General features: G+C 66.7%; 2 protein-coding genes across 4 annotated transcripts; both read left to right on the top strand.

The window, feature by feature from the left end:
- The first annotated feature begins 518 nt into the window (after positions 1-518).
- On the top strand, positions 519-5,652 carry SCN2B (sodium voltage-gated channel beta subunit 2). 2 transcript variants are annotated; one of them, XM_038167489.2, is made up of 4 exons: positions 519-738; positions 2,755-2,921; positions 3,144-3,341; positions 3,497-5,652. In XM_038167489.2, the coding sequence occupies exons 1-4, from the start codon at positions 669-671 to the stop codon at positions 3,578-3,580; spliced, it is 519 nt and encodes a 172-aa protein (XP_038023417.1). In that variant the 5' UTR covers positions 519-668; the 3' UTR covers positions 3,581-5,652. The 2 variants fall into 2 exon arrangements, with proteins under 2 accessions (XP_038023417.1, XP_027299984.2); XM_027444183.3 differs by having other exon boundaries at positions 524-738; positions 3,144-3,354.
- A 3,647-nt stretch (positions 5,653-9,299) lies between these two features.
- Positions 9,300-16,175, top strand: SCN4B (sodium voltage-gated channel beta subunit 4). 2 transcript variants are annotated; one of them, XM_027444180.3, is made up of 6 exons: positions 9,300-9,638; positions 9,828-9,860; positions 12,731-12,894; positions 13,459-13,684; positions 13,836-13,965; positions 14,059-16,175. In XM_027444180.3, exons 1-6 carry the CDS (start codon positions 9,353-9,355, stop codon positions 14,150-14,152), a joined length of 933 nt encoding a protein of 310 aa, XP_027299981.2. In that variant the 5' UTR covers positions 9,300-9,352; the 3' UTR covers positions 14,153-16,175. The 2 variants fall into 2 exon arrangements, with proteins under 2 accessions (XP_027299981.2, XP_027299982.2); XM_027444181.3 differs by lacking the exon at positions 9,828-9,860 and having other exon boundaries at positions 9,320-9,638.
- Positions 16,176-16,192: the final 17 nt, after the last annotated feature.

Here is a 16,192-nt window from a genome sequence, read left to right as displayed (position 1 = left end):
TCCCCTGAGGTGTGCTGCCTGGGCTCTTCGGGATCCTCTGCTCTGTTGGGGCCAGCCCAGTCCCTCTGCTCTCTGCCTGGCTCCGGGGGAGCCTTTCTGGGGTCCCTGGGCCCAGCTGGGCTCTGAGGAGGGGGACCTGCTGCGGGGTCACCAGCCTCTGCCTGGCCAGGAGCGATGCAGTGCTTGGCCCCAGGGGTAGGGGGGGCTGCAGGGGCTCACAGGAGCCTCCGTGGCGAGGTTTGTGCCATGGGGCAATGCCTGGGGCACTTCCCCTAGGGGAAGAGGAGCCCTGAGCGTGCTCTCGCTCTGCCAAGAGGGAATCCCAGCACAAACCTGCTCCTCAGCCACCCCCTGCACGGTGCTGAGGGGCTGTTTGATCCCAGCAAGGGGGGCACCAAGCCCCTCAGCCCCACGCCAGGGCCTGACCCTGCATTCGGGGGGCAGCATCTTGCTGGGGCAGTGTCTGCCTCCCGCTCAGGGAGAATTTTCCTGCCCTCCCGCTTGCTGCGCCGCGATCCGCCAACCACAGCATTTAGCGCTCCTCGCAGCCCCGCGCCGCTCCGCGGCCATGTTGCGGGGATAGGGGCAGCTCTCGCCTCCTATGCCCCCGGCAAGCACCCCAACCACCACCCCCCAGCCCTCGCCACACACCTCAGCTCCTTCCAAAAATGAGCCCGGAAGCCTGGCTCCCGCAGCCCGCCCGGTACCTCGCTGGCCTCAGCTTGCTGCTCGCGCTGGGTAAGTGCCGACCCGAGCCCTGCATGCGCCCGGCTGCCAGGGGACAGCACCCAGGTGGGGGAGAAGCCCCCTCCCCAAACCCTGCCAGCCCCTTCTGCCCCTGGGGAAGGGATGGGGTGGAGGTGGGATGCCCAAGCTGCTGCTGGCAGGGTGGGGGGCACCCCGCAGCGGCACCATCCCCATCCAAATCCGTGCATCCCTCTTGCTCCAGGTTCCCCCACGCACAGGGCTGGTTTTGCAGGGGGAGAGGGGCATTTCTGGGTTTTGGCTGGGTGGCGGGGGGCTGCGGCCATCCCTCGGTTTGGTGCTGGGTGCCTGTGTGCAGGGGGAGCCGCGGGCTCTGTGCCCTGCGTGCCGCCCGGCCCCGCAGCCAGGAGCGTGTGTCAGCAGCTTTGGGGCCGGATCGATCGGGGCGCAGGGATGCAGCACCTCCTGGAAGCGCTGCTCGCCCCGGCCTGGAGCTGCTGCTGGGCTGCTGCTGGGCTGCTTTGGCTTTGGGGGATGGAGAGGGAATGGGGAGTAAAACACCCAGAGAGGCTGCGGGGAGCAGGGTGCAGTGTGACAGCTTTTGGGGCTGCACAGGGCACAGCCTGGGCAGTCGGTCCCTAGGGATTTCTTTCACCATTTATTTTGGGGTTCCCCGGGTCCCAGAGATGGGATCCCCACACATCAGCACTCCCAGGGCATGGGCGGGACCCCGCGAGGACCCCCGGCTGTGGCCCAGCAGTGCCCCGCGCCCGAGCACAGCCCCTGCTGGCACTGCAGAGCCTGGGATCCCCACTGAGCTCCCGCTGCCATCTCAGCCCCCTGCGGAGCTCTGGGGCACCCAGCACCAAGCCAGAGCTCAGGGGAGCACAGGGGCTGCAGGGCACTCAGCAGGGCCACGCAGAGACCCCTCCAACCCCAATCTGTGGGGCTGGGTCTGCGGGGGGGCACCTGGCCCAGGCAGAAGCCCAGATCTTCTCTCCCATGGCTGCGAGGATTGCTGGAAGGTGCCCCAGCTGTGCCCAGGCAGCGGGGCTGGGCACCTGCAATCGCAGGGGGCGTGGGGATGCCCCCGGCTCCCATCCCGCAGCGAGACCCGTGGCTTGAAGCAGCCAAACCTGCAACCTGGAGAAGATTCTTGGGAAGCAGGAGCACCTCGGGAGGAAGGTTTGAGAGCGAAGGGCAGAGGTGAGGTGATCTGAACAGCTGCTGCTGGCATCCCCCTGCCCCGTGGGGTGCCGCGGGGGTGCCACAGCCCCCTCGCCCATCCCAGCTGCCCGCAGGGCTCTCTGCCCCCTTCCTGCAGGTGTAACATCAGGGCTTGGTGGCTGCCTGGGGCCTGGCTCCGTGGGCAGAGCTCTGGGTGCTGCCTGGGGGCGGCTGGCGATGCGGGGAGCTGCAGGGAAGGGGTGGGAGAGGGAGCGGGGCACAGCGGCACCAGGCACTGACCCAGTTTCTGTGCTGCAGCGAGGCCGCGCTGCAGGGACCGCCTCGTGCCCCCCGCCAGCAGGGGCTGAGGGCTCGACCCAGCTGGAGAAGCCCTGCTTGAGCCCCACGGGGTGGGCTGGGGGAGCCCTGCAGCCCCCCAGGAGCCAGCCCCGGCTGCTGGAGGGAGGCAAGGCGGTGAGCACAGCCATAAATCTCCCAGCAGCCGTGGCGCCGAGCCCCGGTGCTGATGCTGCATCCAGCCCCTGCACAGCGCTGCCGAGCCTGCGGCAGCTCAGCCTCGTTCAGGCAGCGAGGAGCAGGCTGGGCTTGGAGTCAGCACAATTTAGAATCTAGCGCTGGTGCCATCAGCCCTCACACAGCCTGGCACAGCCAGCACCGAGGGACGGTGCCAGCGCCGGGGCTGCCCCCCTGTTGTCCCCAGGAAGCCTTCTCCTGGCTGGGCACAGCACCCAGGAGGGCCTGAAGGGCTCCAGGGCGAGCCCTGTGCTGCCGGCCCTGTGCAGGGTGGGGTGGGGAGGTGGATATTTGTGGCCCAGGTTAACTCCTCCACATCTCTGCTCCTGTTCCCCACGCCTGCGGCAGTGCCCCCGGCCCTGGGCATGGAGGTGATGGCTCCTGCCACCATCAACGCCCTGAACGGCACCTCCGTGAAGCTCTCCTGCACCTTCAACTCCTGCTACAAGGTGGAGAACAAGCAGTTCTCCCTCAACTGGACGTACCAGGAGTGCAAGAACTGCTCTGAGGAGCTGGTGAGTCCCTCCGGGGCTGGGGATGGGCTGAGGGGTCCCGGGACCCTCTTGGGGTCGTGAGCCCCCTCCAGACGCGTGCTCCTGCTGAACGGCAGCCAGCACGCCCTGGGGGGAGCGGGGTGCAGTGTGAGCAGGGAGGGGGGTGCCCGGCTGGGGGGTGCGGGGGGTGAGTGCTCGTGGTGCTGAGCAGTGCCCCAAGCCCTCCCCGTGCCCGCTGCCCAGTTCCTGCAGTTCCGGACGAAGATCATGAACAAGCAGCTGGACCGCTTCGGGAACCGTGTGGAGTTCACCGGGAACCCCACCAAGTACGACGTGTCCTTCACCCTCAACAACGTGCAGCTGGAGGACGAGGGCACCTACAACTGCTACGTCCTCAACCCCCCCGACCGGCAGCGGGGCCACGCCAGCATCAGCCTCAAGGTGCTCACCAAAGGTCGGTGGGGAGCGGTCCCCTCTCCGGGCAGGCACCCAAGGGTGCTGGGCTGGCTCCCGGCCCTGCCTCCAGCCCTGCCCCTGCCTCGTGGTTGCCTCGGGGGGTTGGGGCTGTGTGGGCTGACCCTGCTCTGTCTCCCCAGAGCCCCCGAAGCGTGACTCGACGGTGGCCGTCATCGTGGGCGCCTCTGTGGGTGGCTTCCTGGCTGTGGTCATCCTCGTGCTGATGGTGGTGAAGTGCGTGCGCCGGAAAAAGCAGCAGAGGCTGAACACGGACGACCAGAAGACGGAGGAGGAAGGGAAGACGGACGGCGAAGGCAACCCAGACGAGGGCACCAAGTAAAGCCCCCTGCCCGCTCCCTCTTCGCCCCTGTACAGCGTGACCCCCTTGATGTGCTTCCCAGAGCAAGGATTTGTCTCCCCCGAGCATCCCTCCTTCCATCGAAACGCCAACCCCGCCTGGAGCAGGGCACGGAGAGGAGAAGGGCCCCGCAGCCTGGCCGTGGCCGGGAGCGGGGCTGGGACTGCGCCTGGGCTGGGACCCGCTCGGCCTCGCTCCTGCTGGGCACGGTCTGGTGCCAGAGCTCTCTGTGGGGCTGGGATGGGCGCTGGGGACAAGGTGACACGGCAGAGGGAGGGACAGCGAGATCCCTGAGCACAGAGGTGGTGGCAGGGGGGCAGCAGGGGCTGGGTGTCCGCGCCCCGTCCCGCTGCACAAAGCCCCAGCCCGGGGCTCGGACACCGACACCCCCACCCCAATGTGACCCCGAGGGGTGCCCGACCCTGCAAGTCCCGTGTGAGGTGCCACGACCTCGTGCTCCTCGGGGCTGTCCCCACCTGCTCAGAAAGGCCAGATGACGGCCGCCAGCCCGGGCGTTTTTCCGAGGATTGCTGGTTCTTGGAGCCGCTGATGGCTCCGGGTGCGTAATGGACGTTCCCCTTCTGCCGCTCGGGCTATATTTGGGCCTCAGCATCTCCGCCAAAGATGCTGGGCTGATTCTTTTTTTGTGTGCTTGTTTGCTTCCTTCCTGGGGAGGGTGGCTCTAATGGAAAGTCTTCTGCCGATGTGCCAAACCGCGGTGGTGGGGAGCAGCAGCGCGCGGCCGCTGGGAGGAGGAGGAGGAGGAGGAGGATGTGCAGGGCAGGAGGGGCGCAGCTGTGGGGCCCCACGCAGGACAGCTCTGGCACCCCAAGCAGCCCTGAGATCCCAAAACTGCCTGTCCCAGCCCCCCGAGGAGCCCCGCACAACTTGTAACTGCCATGGCCACGCACTGCCAGCCTGCCCGGCCGGGGGGCCCTGCGGTGCCGGATGCCACCTGCCTGGGGCCCCCCAAAACCTGTGGCCCAGCTCCTGCCCTGCTTGCAGCAGCTCCCTCCCAGGGGCTTTGGACAAGCCCCTGCCCCTCTGTGCCTGTGTCTGGTGGCCTCAGGACGTGGCAGGGACCGGTGCCAGCTGGGGGAGCGTGGGCAGCGAGAGGAGCTGGAGGTGACCTGGGGACGTGTCCCCCGCTGCACCAGGCCCAGGGGTTTCTTGTCCCACTGCAGGCAGGACACGCTGCTGCGTGGGGCAGGGCAGTGCGAGGAGCCCCGGGGGGGGGGGGCTGCACCCTTTCCCCTGCCCCCCGTGAGCAGCACAGGGGAGCATTCCTCACACCCCCCTGCTCTGCCATGTCCCCAGCCGAGTGCCAACCCCACAGCTCCTCAAGCAATGCCCCCATTTCCTGGGGATGCGGGGACACCGTGCGTGCCCTGCTCTGTCCCCGGTGCCCCCTGGGGGCTGTGCTGCTGCCGTGCCCATGCGCAGCAGGGATGCGCCGCCTCTTGCCCGCAGTCCTGTGGCTTCCCCCTCCCTCCAGCTCCCTGCCCGGGGGCAGAGCAGCGCTGCCTGTGCCCCCACGCACACCCCGCATCGCTTTCCTGCTCGGTTGCCAGCAGTTTTTGGGGCTGCCACCAGCTCGAGGCCGGGCTGCGAGCGGCTCCTCGGGGCACAGCCACCAAAGGTCTCCGAGCGCTGCGTGTGGCCGGTCCCGCGCCTTTCATTTCGCTCACGCACTGTCCTTGGATTGCAACTTGCCAATGCATCTGTATGTACATAGCTGTACACACCGGAGAGTCTGCAAATATAAATGTACAGGAGGCGCCGCTACCGGCCGTGGCTGCACTTCTGGGTTTGCGCCTTCCCGTGTGTTGTTTTCGCCAAGCACTCTGCTGGTGGTGGCTCTGCCAAAGCCCGGTGTAGGATGTTTTTATTGCTCTTTGTACAGTTGAACGAACAAAAGAACAACAAAATGCAAACTTTCCGCTGGGTGCTTTTGTGCTGCTGCCTGCAGGAGGGGCAGGGCAGGGTGCCTCTCTCTGGGTGTCTGCCCACGGGACTAAAAGGCTCTGCTGAGCCCGGGACTTGGTCCCGCACGGGTTTGTTTGGGTGCTGAGCGAGCACAGAGCAGCTTGTGCTCAGGGGCTGCCACAGAGCGTGATGCTGCAGGGCAGTGCAGGTGCCAGGAGGTTGGCTTTGCTGCCCAAATCCTCCCGCACCCAGCTTCTGGGGATGCTCTGCTCCCCCTGAGCGGCTCCGGCTGCGCTGCGGGGCTCAGCCACCCCTGCTGGGCACAGAGCTGGGGGTGCCTGCTGCTGGGGCACGGTGGGTGCTGCACCCACAGAAAGTGCTCGGCGCTAAAAGAAACTCTGCTGTGCCTCGGGCAGGCCCTCGTGACCCTGCCTCACACCTTCTGCTGATGCTCTGCACACCGAGGGAAGGGCGACAGCTCCGAGCCTCAGCTCGCCAGGGTCCCCGCACACCCCGCCGTGTGCCGCAGGGTGACGCAGCACGAAGCTCCCACCGTCCCCTCCCTGCCAGGGGAAGGGCAGGGTGGCACCTCCCGGGGCTGGTGACACTGTGCCCTGCTGGCCATGGGCTGGGACTGCGGCTTGTGCCCTGATCTGGCCGGGGAGCAGAGCAATGGGGTGGGAAGGAGCCGTGATCTGGGGGGACAACTCGCTTGGGAGCAGTCCCAGCCCTCCGGCAGGGTGAGCGCAACAAAGGACAGTGGGGACCCGAGGGTTGGCATCTTGGGGACACCACTGAATGGGTCCTGGCCGTTCTGCAAGAGGGGATGCGGGTGCTGAGGAGGGACCTGGAAAAGGGAAAAGCCCAGGGCAGCCCCAGGGGAGCTGGGGAGGGTGTGAGGGCAGCACCGCAGCCACCGGGGTCCTGCTGAGGTGCCCTCAGGCTGTGTCGGGTCAGGAAAAAACTTTCTCCAGGGACACGGCTGTCCCTGTGCAGCTGCCCCTGCAGTGCCTCCCGGGTCTCCGTTTGCCCCGCTTGCTTTAAAGGGTCTGCAGCAGGGGGGCTGGCAGCTTGGCTCCCCGGGGAGCGGGCCAGCAGCGGGACAGGCGGCTTTGGGTGGGAGAGGGAGGCAGGGGGAGAGGAAAGCAGTGCTGGGGAGAGAGCTGCAGGCAAGGGAGGGCCGAGGGCGAGAAAGGCAGCCAAGCACTCACCGCAGTCTGTGCCTGGACCTCTCGCTCAGCTCCCAGCCCGCTGCTCGGTGCGCCTGGCCCAGCTCCTGCCGAGTGGCTGACGGCTCCGGGCTGCCCGGCCACCTTGTCTTTTAAAGGTCACAGCCAGAGGACCTTGCAGTAAATATGAGGCGCTGATGGGAGGCTCTGCTCCGGCGTCGCCTCCTCCTCCGTTGGCAGGAGGGCTCTGCCTGCCGCCCCTGGCTCCCAGAGGTTTGGGAGGGGGCCAGGGCAGTCCCTGCGCTGGTGCCAGGGCTGCTCCCTCCCCGCAGGATGCTCCAGGGCAGCCGGGGCCAGCGCAGTGCCTGCTGCATTGTGCCGGAGGCTGCAGCCCAACGCTGCTCTGCTCAGCCCTACCCCGCTCCCCTGCCCACGTGGAGGGAAGCAGGAGCCCTCCTCGGAGAGCAGCCGGGCATTTTAACCCTCCCAGCTCCACCTGTGCAGGGCGAGTGAGGGGGACGCAGGGGCTCGGTGGCTGCTGTGCCCCCCAGCAGGCTGCCGGAGCCCACCTGAGCCTCGTAGGTCGGCTGTCCCCTGGGGCACAGCATGGGATCTGTGCCAGGGACAGACCCACATGGGGCACAGCACCAGCATCTCCCAGTTCTTCACTCCCCAGAGCCAGCCGTGCCCCGAGAACAGCTCCAGGAGCGATCCGCCAGCTGGCCGGACCCCCGAGCCTGTGTCCTGTCCCAGCAGGGAGGTGGCAGCGTCTGAGCAGGGAGCTCTCACCTTCCTGAAACCAGACACGGCAGCCTTGTGCTGGGCTCAGCAAAAACTCGCTGCTGAGCCGCAGTATCCCCGCGCCGGACGTCTCAGCATCGCGCCAAAATCCCGGGTGCCCTTCCTGGCCACGGAGCGCACGGCTGGCGGGGGAGCAGAGCCTGTCCCAGGCCCGCGGTGGCAGCAGATGTCTCAGGAGAGCAGCCAGCCAAGGAGAATGGCCGGAGCTGCCAAGTGTGACAGCTCCATCAGCCCCGCTGACAGGCAGCAGCCCGCTCTGTGCCCTGGGGCCGCCGGGGCAGGGCTGGCCCCCACCTGCAGCGGGAGAGGCACAGCCCCGGCTCGCTGCCTGCCCCCTGCCTCTGCTGGGTGCTCAGGGGGGGACACAGGGTCCGGGGGGTGAAGGGTCCACAGGGGCTGCAGGGGCTGCAGGGTCCATGGGGGCTGCAGGGGCTGCGGGGTCCCTGGGGGCTGCGGGGTCACCTTGTCCTGGGGGAAGCTGCGCTATGAGCCTGGTTTGTGCCAAGGTTTGTGCCAGCACTCAGAGGAGACCCTTTTTGTTGTCTGGCCCAGCAGTGAGCCTTCACACACCCTCACAGGGGTGCCAGGTATCCCTCCTCCCCTTCACAGCTCTCTGCCAAGCTGCCCCTCAGAGGTGCCCCCCCTGCACCCCAATTAACAAGGCTCTGGCGGATGCAGCGCTCCTCCTGCCGTCTCCTTTGCCTGCCCGCTCGCTGCAGCTCCACTCTTTGAGCTCTGTCCATCACCTGGCCGTCCCCAGCACCTGGCTGTGTTCCTCACCTGGCCGTATCCAGCACGGCCGGGGCCCTCCTGCTGCATCAGCACTCCTCTGCTCGGCGCTCCCGCAGCGCCGGCTCAGGGAAGCCCAGCCCGCTCCGCCGGTACTTTTCCTGCCTCTGCTGCCAGCTCTGCAGCCCTCTGTCCCCAACCCACAGGCACTGCTGGCACTCTCAGCCCCTCAGGATGTCCCAATGCCCTATGACACCTCCTGCTTTCCCCATCCCTTACCCTTGGTGCTCCCAAGTGGCTGGGAAGGAGCTGCAAAGGGGGCAGGAATGGGGCTGGGGGGTCTCTCAAGGTGCCCTGGAGCTGACAGCTTGGACGTGCAGCATCCCACAGCCAGCAGTGACCTGTTCGGGGGATCTGTAGTGCTGTACCCTGCAAGGGGGAGGGACAGCCTCACCTGGGGAGCCTGGCTGGGACACTGGTGCCTTGTGCCGGGAAGAGGAGCAGCCCCAGACATGGGCAGCGCCGCTCCCCCTCTCCCTTCCCACCACGCCTGGCCTCAGGATGCGTCACCCGCAGCAAATTGCAGCTCGGTGCAGGGGTCCTGCTCTCTAATGGACCGGGGTGGGAAGGTGCAGCTCCATCCTCGCCCTTCGCATCACCGGAGGCCTCCATTAGCGGGGCCCCCGCCACCCCCTGGCGGGGTGCGGTGTGCCCAGGGTTGGCCCTAATGGATGTGCCGGTGGGGAGGCTGCTGGGACGCGAACTTCTGGGCACGCAATTAGCGGTAAGGAGCTCACGGCAGACGAGGGAAGTTTCCGACGCCTCCCCTTTGGCGCCAGCTCTTGCTCCCCGCGCCCTGGCTCCGCGTCCCGCTCTGCGGCCGCAGGGATGCTCGGAGCCTCCTCGGGCTGCGGGGGGGGGCACAGCCGAGGTCACCCTGCTGCTGTGCCCGAGTCCAGCCCTGCCCGGCCCCAGCCCCGTGTTTTTTGGGGGGCTTTTCCCATTACCAAACGATGCCGGGGGGGCGACCTGGGGACACCCCGGGGGCGTGCGGGGGCGCGGCGAGGGGCGCGGCGGAGGGCGCAGCGCCGCCTCCTCCTCCTCCTTCTTCTCCTCCTCCTCCTCCTCCTCCTCCTCCTGCTTCTCCTCCTTCCCCCCGGCCCGGCTCCGCCCGGCACGGCTCGCCCTCGGCGGGGGCGGCCAGAGCCGGGCGCTGCGGGCAGCCGGGCCCCCCCCGCGCCGCAGCCATGGCCCCGCGCCCCGCCGCCGCCTCGCCGCTCCTGCTGCCAGCGCTGCTGGGTAAGGGCCGGGGAAAGCAGCAGCAGAAACAGCAGCAGCAGCTGGGGGACCCGCCGCCCTGGGGTGTCCCCCCACCCACCCATCGCCACCCCAAAACGGGGGCTCCCCCCGTCCCGGCGCCCGCTTTTTGCCTGCGCCGCGAGGAGCCGGCGGCCGCTGCGCGCTAACGGCATCGTCTCTGCTCCGCAGCCCGAAGCACCGAGGATAAGGGACTTGTCCAAGGTGACTTCGCAGCAGGGGCCGGGAGAGGGCTCCGAAGTGCCTCCTGCAGCCCCTGCCCTGCCCGCAGCTCCCGGCGCCCCCGCTGCCTCCCGCCGGCCCCGCTTTGCCCCGCTCGGTGCGCGGGGTCCGCTGCCGGCACCCGCCGGGGGATGGCCGGAGGGAAGCAGATGCTGCCGCAGCACGCCCGCCCGCAGGTCGTCCTTTTACAGTCCCTTTTGTAAAAGAGCCGCCTGCATGCGCTCCTGCACTGCTCCGGTGAGCCCGCACCGCCTGGAGCATGAGCCCAGCCCCGGGGCCGGGAGGTCCCCGCTTCCCCCGGGGACACGGAGCAGGAGGGGGCTCGCAGCCCTCCCCTCCCTGCTGCAGCCCCTGGGATGCTTCCAAGCCTCCTGCATCAGCCCTCGCCCACCGCTGCACCCGTGCTTGCATTGCTCGTCCTGGGGCCGGTCCTGGTGCTCGGGGGGGCACAGGGAGCCTGAAAGCCGAGGCTGCGTTTGCAGCGCTTGCTGTTGGGAAACTCCCTTGAAAGGTGTTTTAGAGGGCACAGCCCTTAGGATTATTCTAAGTGAGCTGGAGATGCACAGAGCCGTGTAAGTACCAGGCTGCCTGCGGGCTCTGGGTGCTGTTCCCTGGTGGCAGTGCCCCGGCTCCCTGCGGTGCCAGCGTGGGGCTGGGAGAGACTCGGGGGTGCTGGGGACCAGGGAACGGGGGGGGAAGATGGGGACTTGTCCCCCAGGCTGCTGGGGTGGGCTGGGAGGGGAAAGGGGGGGGGGGTGTTTGTGGTGCTTGGGGTGCTTTGGGACTCCCCAGGGACTGGCTCCAGGCTGCACAGGGGAGCTGCTGTCGGTGCCCACGGGCAGGGGCAGTCCTGGCTGTCCTGCCAGGCCTCGGGATGCTTCCAGCTCCCTTTTAGCCCGTGCAGACAGGAACCTGGGCAGCCAGGCACGGCTTGCTCTGTGTGCCAGGAGCTCACATTGATTTTTATGGGCAATGGAAGTTTTTATGGAGCTGCTTTTTTTGCGGATGGTGGAGGCATCCGGCAGCCGTCCAGGTGAAGCCCGTGTGCTCAGCAGGGCCGTGGCTCCCAGCCCCTCTTGCTGATGATGGGCTGCAAGCAAAGTGCCCCCAGCTGTGCGGGGAAAGTCTTGCCGTGGGCTGCTGCTGCTTTCTCTTGCCCCAAACGCCCACCCTGGGGCCAGAGCAGAGAGCAGGCAGCCAAGGCTCTCAGTAGCAGGGCTGCTGCTCCCTGTCCCCGTGTCCTGTTCCCCTGGGCAGGGGAGGCAGCCCCCAGGCAGGGGCTTTCCCTCTGCAAGGAATGGCCCCGAGGGGCACAAAGCAAGGTGCTGGGGTCCAAAGCGCAGCAGCTTTGGGCATGTGGAGAAGTAACAGTGGCAGGTGGTGTGGCAAGTGGGGGCAGCGATCTGCCCCGCGTTTCCTCTGTGCTTTATTTAGTGGTAACTTATCGCCTCTCTTCCTGAGACCACAGCCTGACAGGAACAGGATCAGCCTCCGTTTGCCCCGTGCATGCAATTCAGGTTACACTGCTGATGTTAGAACCGGGGCAGGCGGGATTAAAAGTGTCACGAGCTGCAAAGAATCAGCTTTCCTGCGAGTAACTGTCCCCGTGCAGCACCCTGCTGGCCCCAGCACCCCTGCAGAGCCAGGCTCCCGCCCCTAAACCTTGCTGCAGGCGCCAGCCCCTGTTCCTGGGACACTCCTGGCCGTGAAGCCCTCCTGTAGCATCCCTGGGGCTGGGCTGAGAGCCGGGTGAACGCACGAGCTTCTGTCTGCTGGGAGCAGCTCTGTGGTGCCGGAGGAAGCCTCGGTAGCAGAACACGAGGTGCTTCTTGGTGAAGTTAAGTAACTCTTCCCCTGCAGTGCTCGCGCTGCAGCACTGCAGCAGGGCCCGAAGCCCAGGATGCAGGGCTCTGGGCTTGGCTTGGGCTGCGACGTGCCTGGGGAGCTGTTAGCACGGGCATGTGGGGGAGAATAAATCAGCAGCCCGGGAGGCTGTGGGGAGCAGAGCCTGAAGCTGCGGGCAGCTCCTCGGAGCTCCAGGGCCGGGGGGGCGAAGTGCCCGAGTCCCCGGGGAGAGCTTTGTGGGGAGGGGTCCCCTCGGTGTCCCAGGTCTGGGAGCGGTGTGCAGGGTGCTTGGTGGGGTTGTTGTGAGTGGGGCTGCTCCCCCAGCCCGGAGCCAAGCACCCCCTGCCCACAGGGAAGGGGTTTTGTGGTGCTGGGGCCATGCACAGGACTGCTCAGCTGCTCCCCGTGGGGGACCCGGCAGCTGTCGGAGGCGCTCTCGGCTCTCCCAGCTGGGCTCGTACCGGCTCCCTCGAAGCACTGCTATCTGCCAAGGCTCGGGCGAGCTGTGTCCTGCTCTCTGAAGGTCGCCCCCCAGCACAGGCTCAGCTCGACGAGGCCGGCAGGAGGGGGGCTGCTCTGCCTGGTGAGCGCGAGCCCTTCGCCGGGGTGGAGGACGGGCAGGCTGGCGGCTGCCCAGGGCAGAAATACTAATTAGTGCGGGAGCTCCTTGTGTGCGGAACAGAGAGCTCGGCTTGGCTTTCGGCTTTTTTCCCACACACACTTTAAGGCTTAGCTGGAGGAGTTGTGGATAACAACTTCTGTGATGATAACAGGCGCATCGCGGCTTTGATTTGCGTCCTTATCTTTGGTGACGTTCTGGATCCCTGCGAATCTGCGCTGTCTGAAGGCAGCAGACAGCCGGGCTCCTGCAGGAGCAGGACGTGGGGCTGGGGCAGAAGCGTTTGCTGTCCCACACTGCTGCAGCACACAGCTAAGGGGACAGCAGCACAGCCCCGCCGTGCTCTGGCCGTGCCGGCGCCGTGCCCTCACGCTCTGCTCCCTGCCAGGTTTGTCCGTCCTCGCCATCGCCTTGGCCCTGGAGGTGTCCGTGGGGAAGACCAACACTGTGACGGCTCTGAATGGCTCCGACGTCCTGCTGCCCTGCACCTTCGCCACCTGCATCGGCTTCCAGGACCTGGTCTTCACGTGGTATTTCAACTCGACGGAGATGGTGGGTGGCTCGCCGGGCTTTGCCTCTTCTCCTGGCAGGGCCTTTCCAGCGATGCCGCTGCCGAGCAGCTCGGGGGCTCTCAGCTGCCTGCCCTCCTCCTGCAGGATGCTCTCCTTCCGAGCAGGCTCAGCTCTGGGGGAACAGGGCGCTGCGAACAGGGGGACTGGAGCACCCGTGCATGTCTGTGCTTTTGGAGTAAAGCTCTTCTGCTCTTTCTGCTGCCTCCAGGCTCCTTTCTTTCCATAAACGGGTCATAAGTTGGCTGTTCAGGTGCAGGTCCGCACTTAGGGCAAAATACGGTTGATTTGCTCCTCCTCCGCTTGCTCTGAGATGCTAAGGGCTGCTCAGATTTGCTTCCTGCTGGGCACGCTCTGCTCTTCAAGCAGTTTGCAGGAGGGCTGTTGGGAGCAGCTCGGTGCTTAGAGCCCGAGGAAAGGCACCTCTCCTGCCCCGGTGCTCCTGCTTGTGCATGGTCCGTGCCGTGGCTGCAAGAGTGGCTGGCCTGCGGTGCCGGGGGCGCCGGGGTCCCCCCGACCCCGCCGTGCCGCACCCCTGCCCCTGCAGATCTACCACGGCAAGATAAAGAGCAAAACCACCGAGCCCTTCCTGGTGAGCCGCAACCCCCGGGTGGAGTTCGTCGGCTCGACGACGGGGAAGGACAACAACATCTCCATCGTGCTGAAGGACGTGGAGCTCAGCGACGCCGGCAAGTACACCTGCCACGTCAAGAACCCCAGGGAGAAGAACGCGCAGCACAACGCCACCATCATCCTCACCGTGGTCCACAAGAGTAAGTGCCAGCCTTATGGGGGTCCCGCTCCTCCGAGCGGCGGGGGCGAGAAGCCGAGGTGCCCCCAGGGCTCCTGGTCGTGGTGAGGTGCAGGGTCCCTCAGGAGCCCCCCACCTCGTCCTGAGGTCCCTCTGCTCCTTGTCCCTGGCAGTGGAGGAGACGGACAACACCCTGACGCTCATCATCGTGGGCGTCGTGGGGGGGGTCTTCGGCCTCCTCATCCTCTTCATGCTCGTCAAGAGGGTCATCCTCTTCATCATCAAGAAGGTGCAGGATGGGAAGTGAGTGCGGGCGCCGGTCCCTTGGGGATGCTGCCGGGGAGGGGGGGTGGTTTTGGGGGCCGGGGGTATCAGCAGCCGCGTGCTCTCCCCCAGGAAGGAGTGCCTGGTCAGCTCCTCGGGCAACGACAACACGGAGAACGGCCTGGCGGGCTCCAAGGCGGAACAAAAAGCCCCCCCGAAGGCATGAAGCAGCGCACGGAGCCCCCGGCCCCCAGCAGGGCAGGGAGCCGGGCTGGGGCTGGGGGGGAGAAGCCTCTCCCGTTCGTTTCCTTTCCGAACTGCCGACGCTCGAGACACGTTTCTGTTACACACGTGCCTGCAACCTGCACTGCTTCTGGGACACGGCTTCGGCGGGGACGGGGGCATCCTGCAGATGGGGACAGCGTTGGGATGAGGCAGCCCCCTGCCCTGCCCTGCCCTGTGCCCAGGAAAGTGGGGCTGGGTGTTTGGGGAGCCCGCGGTGGGTGCTGTGTGGGCCGTGCACCCCTGGGTGCAGGGCAGGGGGTGGCCGGGGGTCCCGGCGTGCCCGGGGGTCGGGGGTGTGATGAGATGGGGGTGTCTCGCTTGGGTCTGATGCTGAGCTTTGTGTGGGTGGTTTTGGGAGCAGGGTGAGGGTGCACGAAACTCGCCGTGGGGATGGAGGTGCTGCGGAGGGTCTGGCACGTGGGGCAGAGCCAGGGGGAGCGGGGCTGTGGGATCGGCTCGGCTTCAGCTCCTCGGCTGGCGCCCCACGAGGGGTCCCCCCCCGGGCTGGTGTCGGTTCTGCCCTTCCTTACCCCCCCCTCCTGAAGCAGGGATGCTTCCAGTGCCGAGGCTTGACTCATTAGGCAGATATTTTTATATCAGATTCCCCTGGGAAAAGGGCTGGCTGCATTTCCCTCTCCTGGAGGAAATCTGTGGCACGGTCGGGCCCTGGCGGTGGAGCTCCTGGTCCTGCCACGGGCTGGTGGGGTGACCCTGGGGCCTGGCCGTGCCTCAGTTTCCCCGTCTGTAACAGGGGATAAGAGCAGGGCTCACTGCGGGGCTTCCTTGGCTGACAGCTGAGAGGTGCTCAGGGAGCTGGGGGTCCTCATGGGGGGTGCCTGGAGCAGCAGCGTTAGGGGGCTGGGTGCCTGCTGTCGTGCTGGCCCCATGCAGGGGACCCCAAAAAGCCTCCCTGGGCTCTTGAGGAAAGGAGAAGTGTAACACAAACCAGCCTTCATCCCAAGGGCTGCAGGCATGGAACACCGAGGGGACGAGTTAACCAGTGCAGGTTGTCCTTTAGGGCGCAATTTGTTCCCTGCCAGTTTCCCCTCCACCCGCTGGGGCAGCGTGGGGCTGTTCCCAGCCCCTTCCCTGCAGCACGAGGGGAGCAGTGCGAGGATTTGGGGGCAGAGCAGAGGAGGACAGCTGGGGGCTGCCCTACCCAAGGGACACGTGGGGACAGTGGCCTGGGGCAGGTTTCCTCGGCTGCTGGCTCCCAGTCCCCCCCTGCTCCTCGGGACCCCCAGGCGATCCACTGGTTGCTGTTCTTCAGTCTTCCCACCTGTGAAATGGGCGCAGCAAGCCCCATTTCCCTCCCGGGGGGGTGCGAGGCTCCCCGTGCTGCTTTGCCACGTGCTCCGAGACCCCAGGGCGCAGGGCAGGGTGCTGCCGAGGGCTGTGGGGTGCCCTGGCCACGCATGAGAGCTTGGGAGGAAGCCTGAGACCTCCCCGCTGCCCCCCCTGAGCCCCCAGCCCACCCTCGCAGAAAGGGGAGAGGATGGTGAGGGCAGGAAGGGATTTTTTTTTTTTTTTTAAAGAACTGTTTTTAGCTGTCCTAACCCGTCAGCCTTTTTGGGACGGGGCCTGGCTGCAGCGCCGCGTAGCGCGGGCTCTGCATGGATCGCAACCCTGGCTTGGTGGACGGCACCAGCATCACCAGTTTGGGAAACGCAGCTCTGTCCATGCACGTGTGTGTGTGGGTGCTGGGCTCGGGGGGGCCAGAGGGGCTCAGCCAGCTCTGCTGGGGCTCCCCTCAGCCACGGGGGCTGTGCCAGGGCGAAGGCACGGCCGGGGGGTGAGCTGTGATGGCCACATCCGTGTGTAAGCATATATAACACATGTAGGGATCCCTGCAAACCCACGCAGGGCGTGCACCACACGCTCTGCGACGACTTCTGAGGCATTTTGCACCGTAGGGGGTTAGTTAGCTTTGCCTTGAGTGAAATAAAGTTTGAGTTGACCGGGAACCTCTCCGCCTGCGCCT

The sequence above is a fragment of the Anas platyrhynchos genome, chromosome 25 (assembly GCF_047663525.1).
Source record: "Anas platyrhynchos isolate ZD024472 breed Pekin duck chromosome 25, IASCAAS_PekinDuck_T2T, whole genome shotgun sequence".
In the NCBI taxonomy this organism is placed as follows: Eukaryota; Metazoa; Chordata; class Aves; order Anseriformes; family Anatidae; genus Anas; species Anas platyrhynchos.
This window is presented reverse-complemented; position numbering and strand designations above follow the sequence as displayed.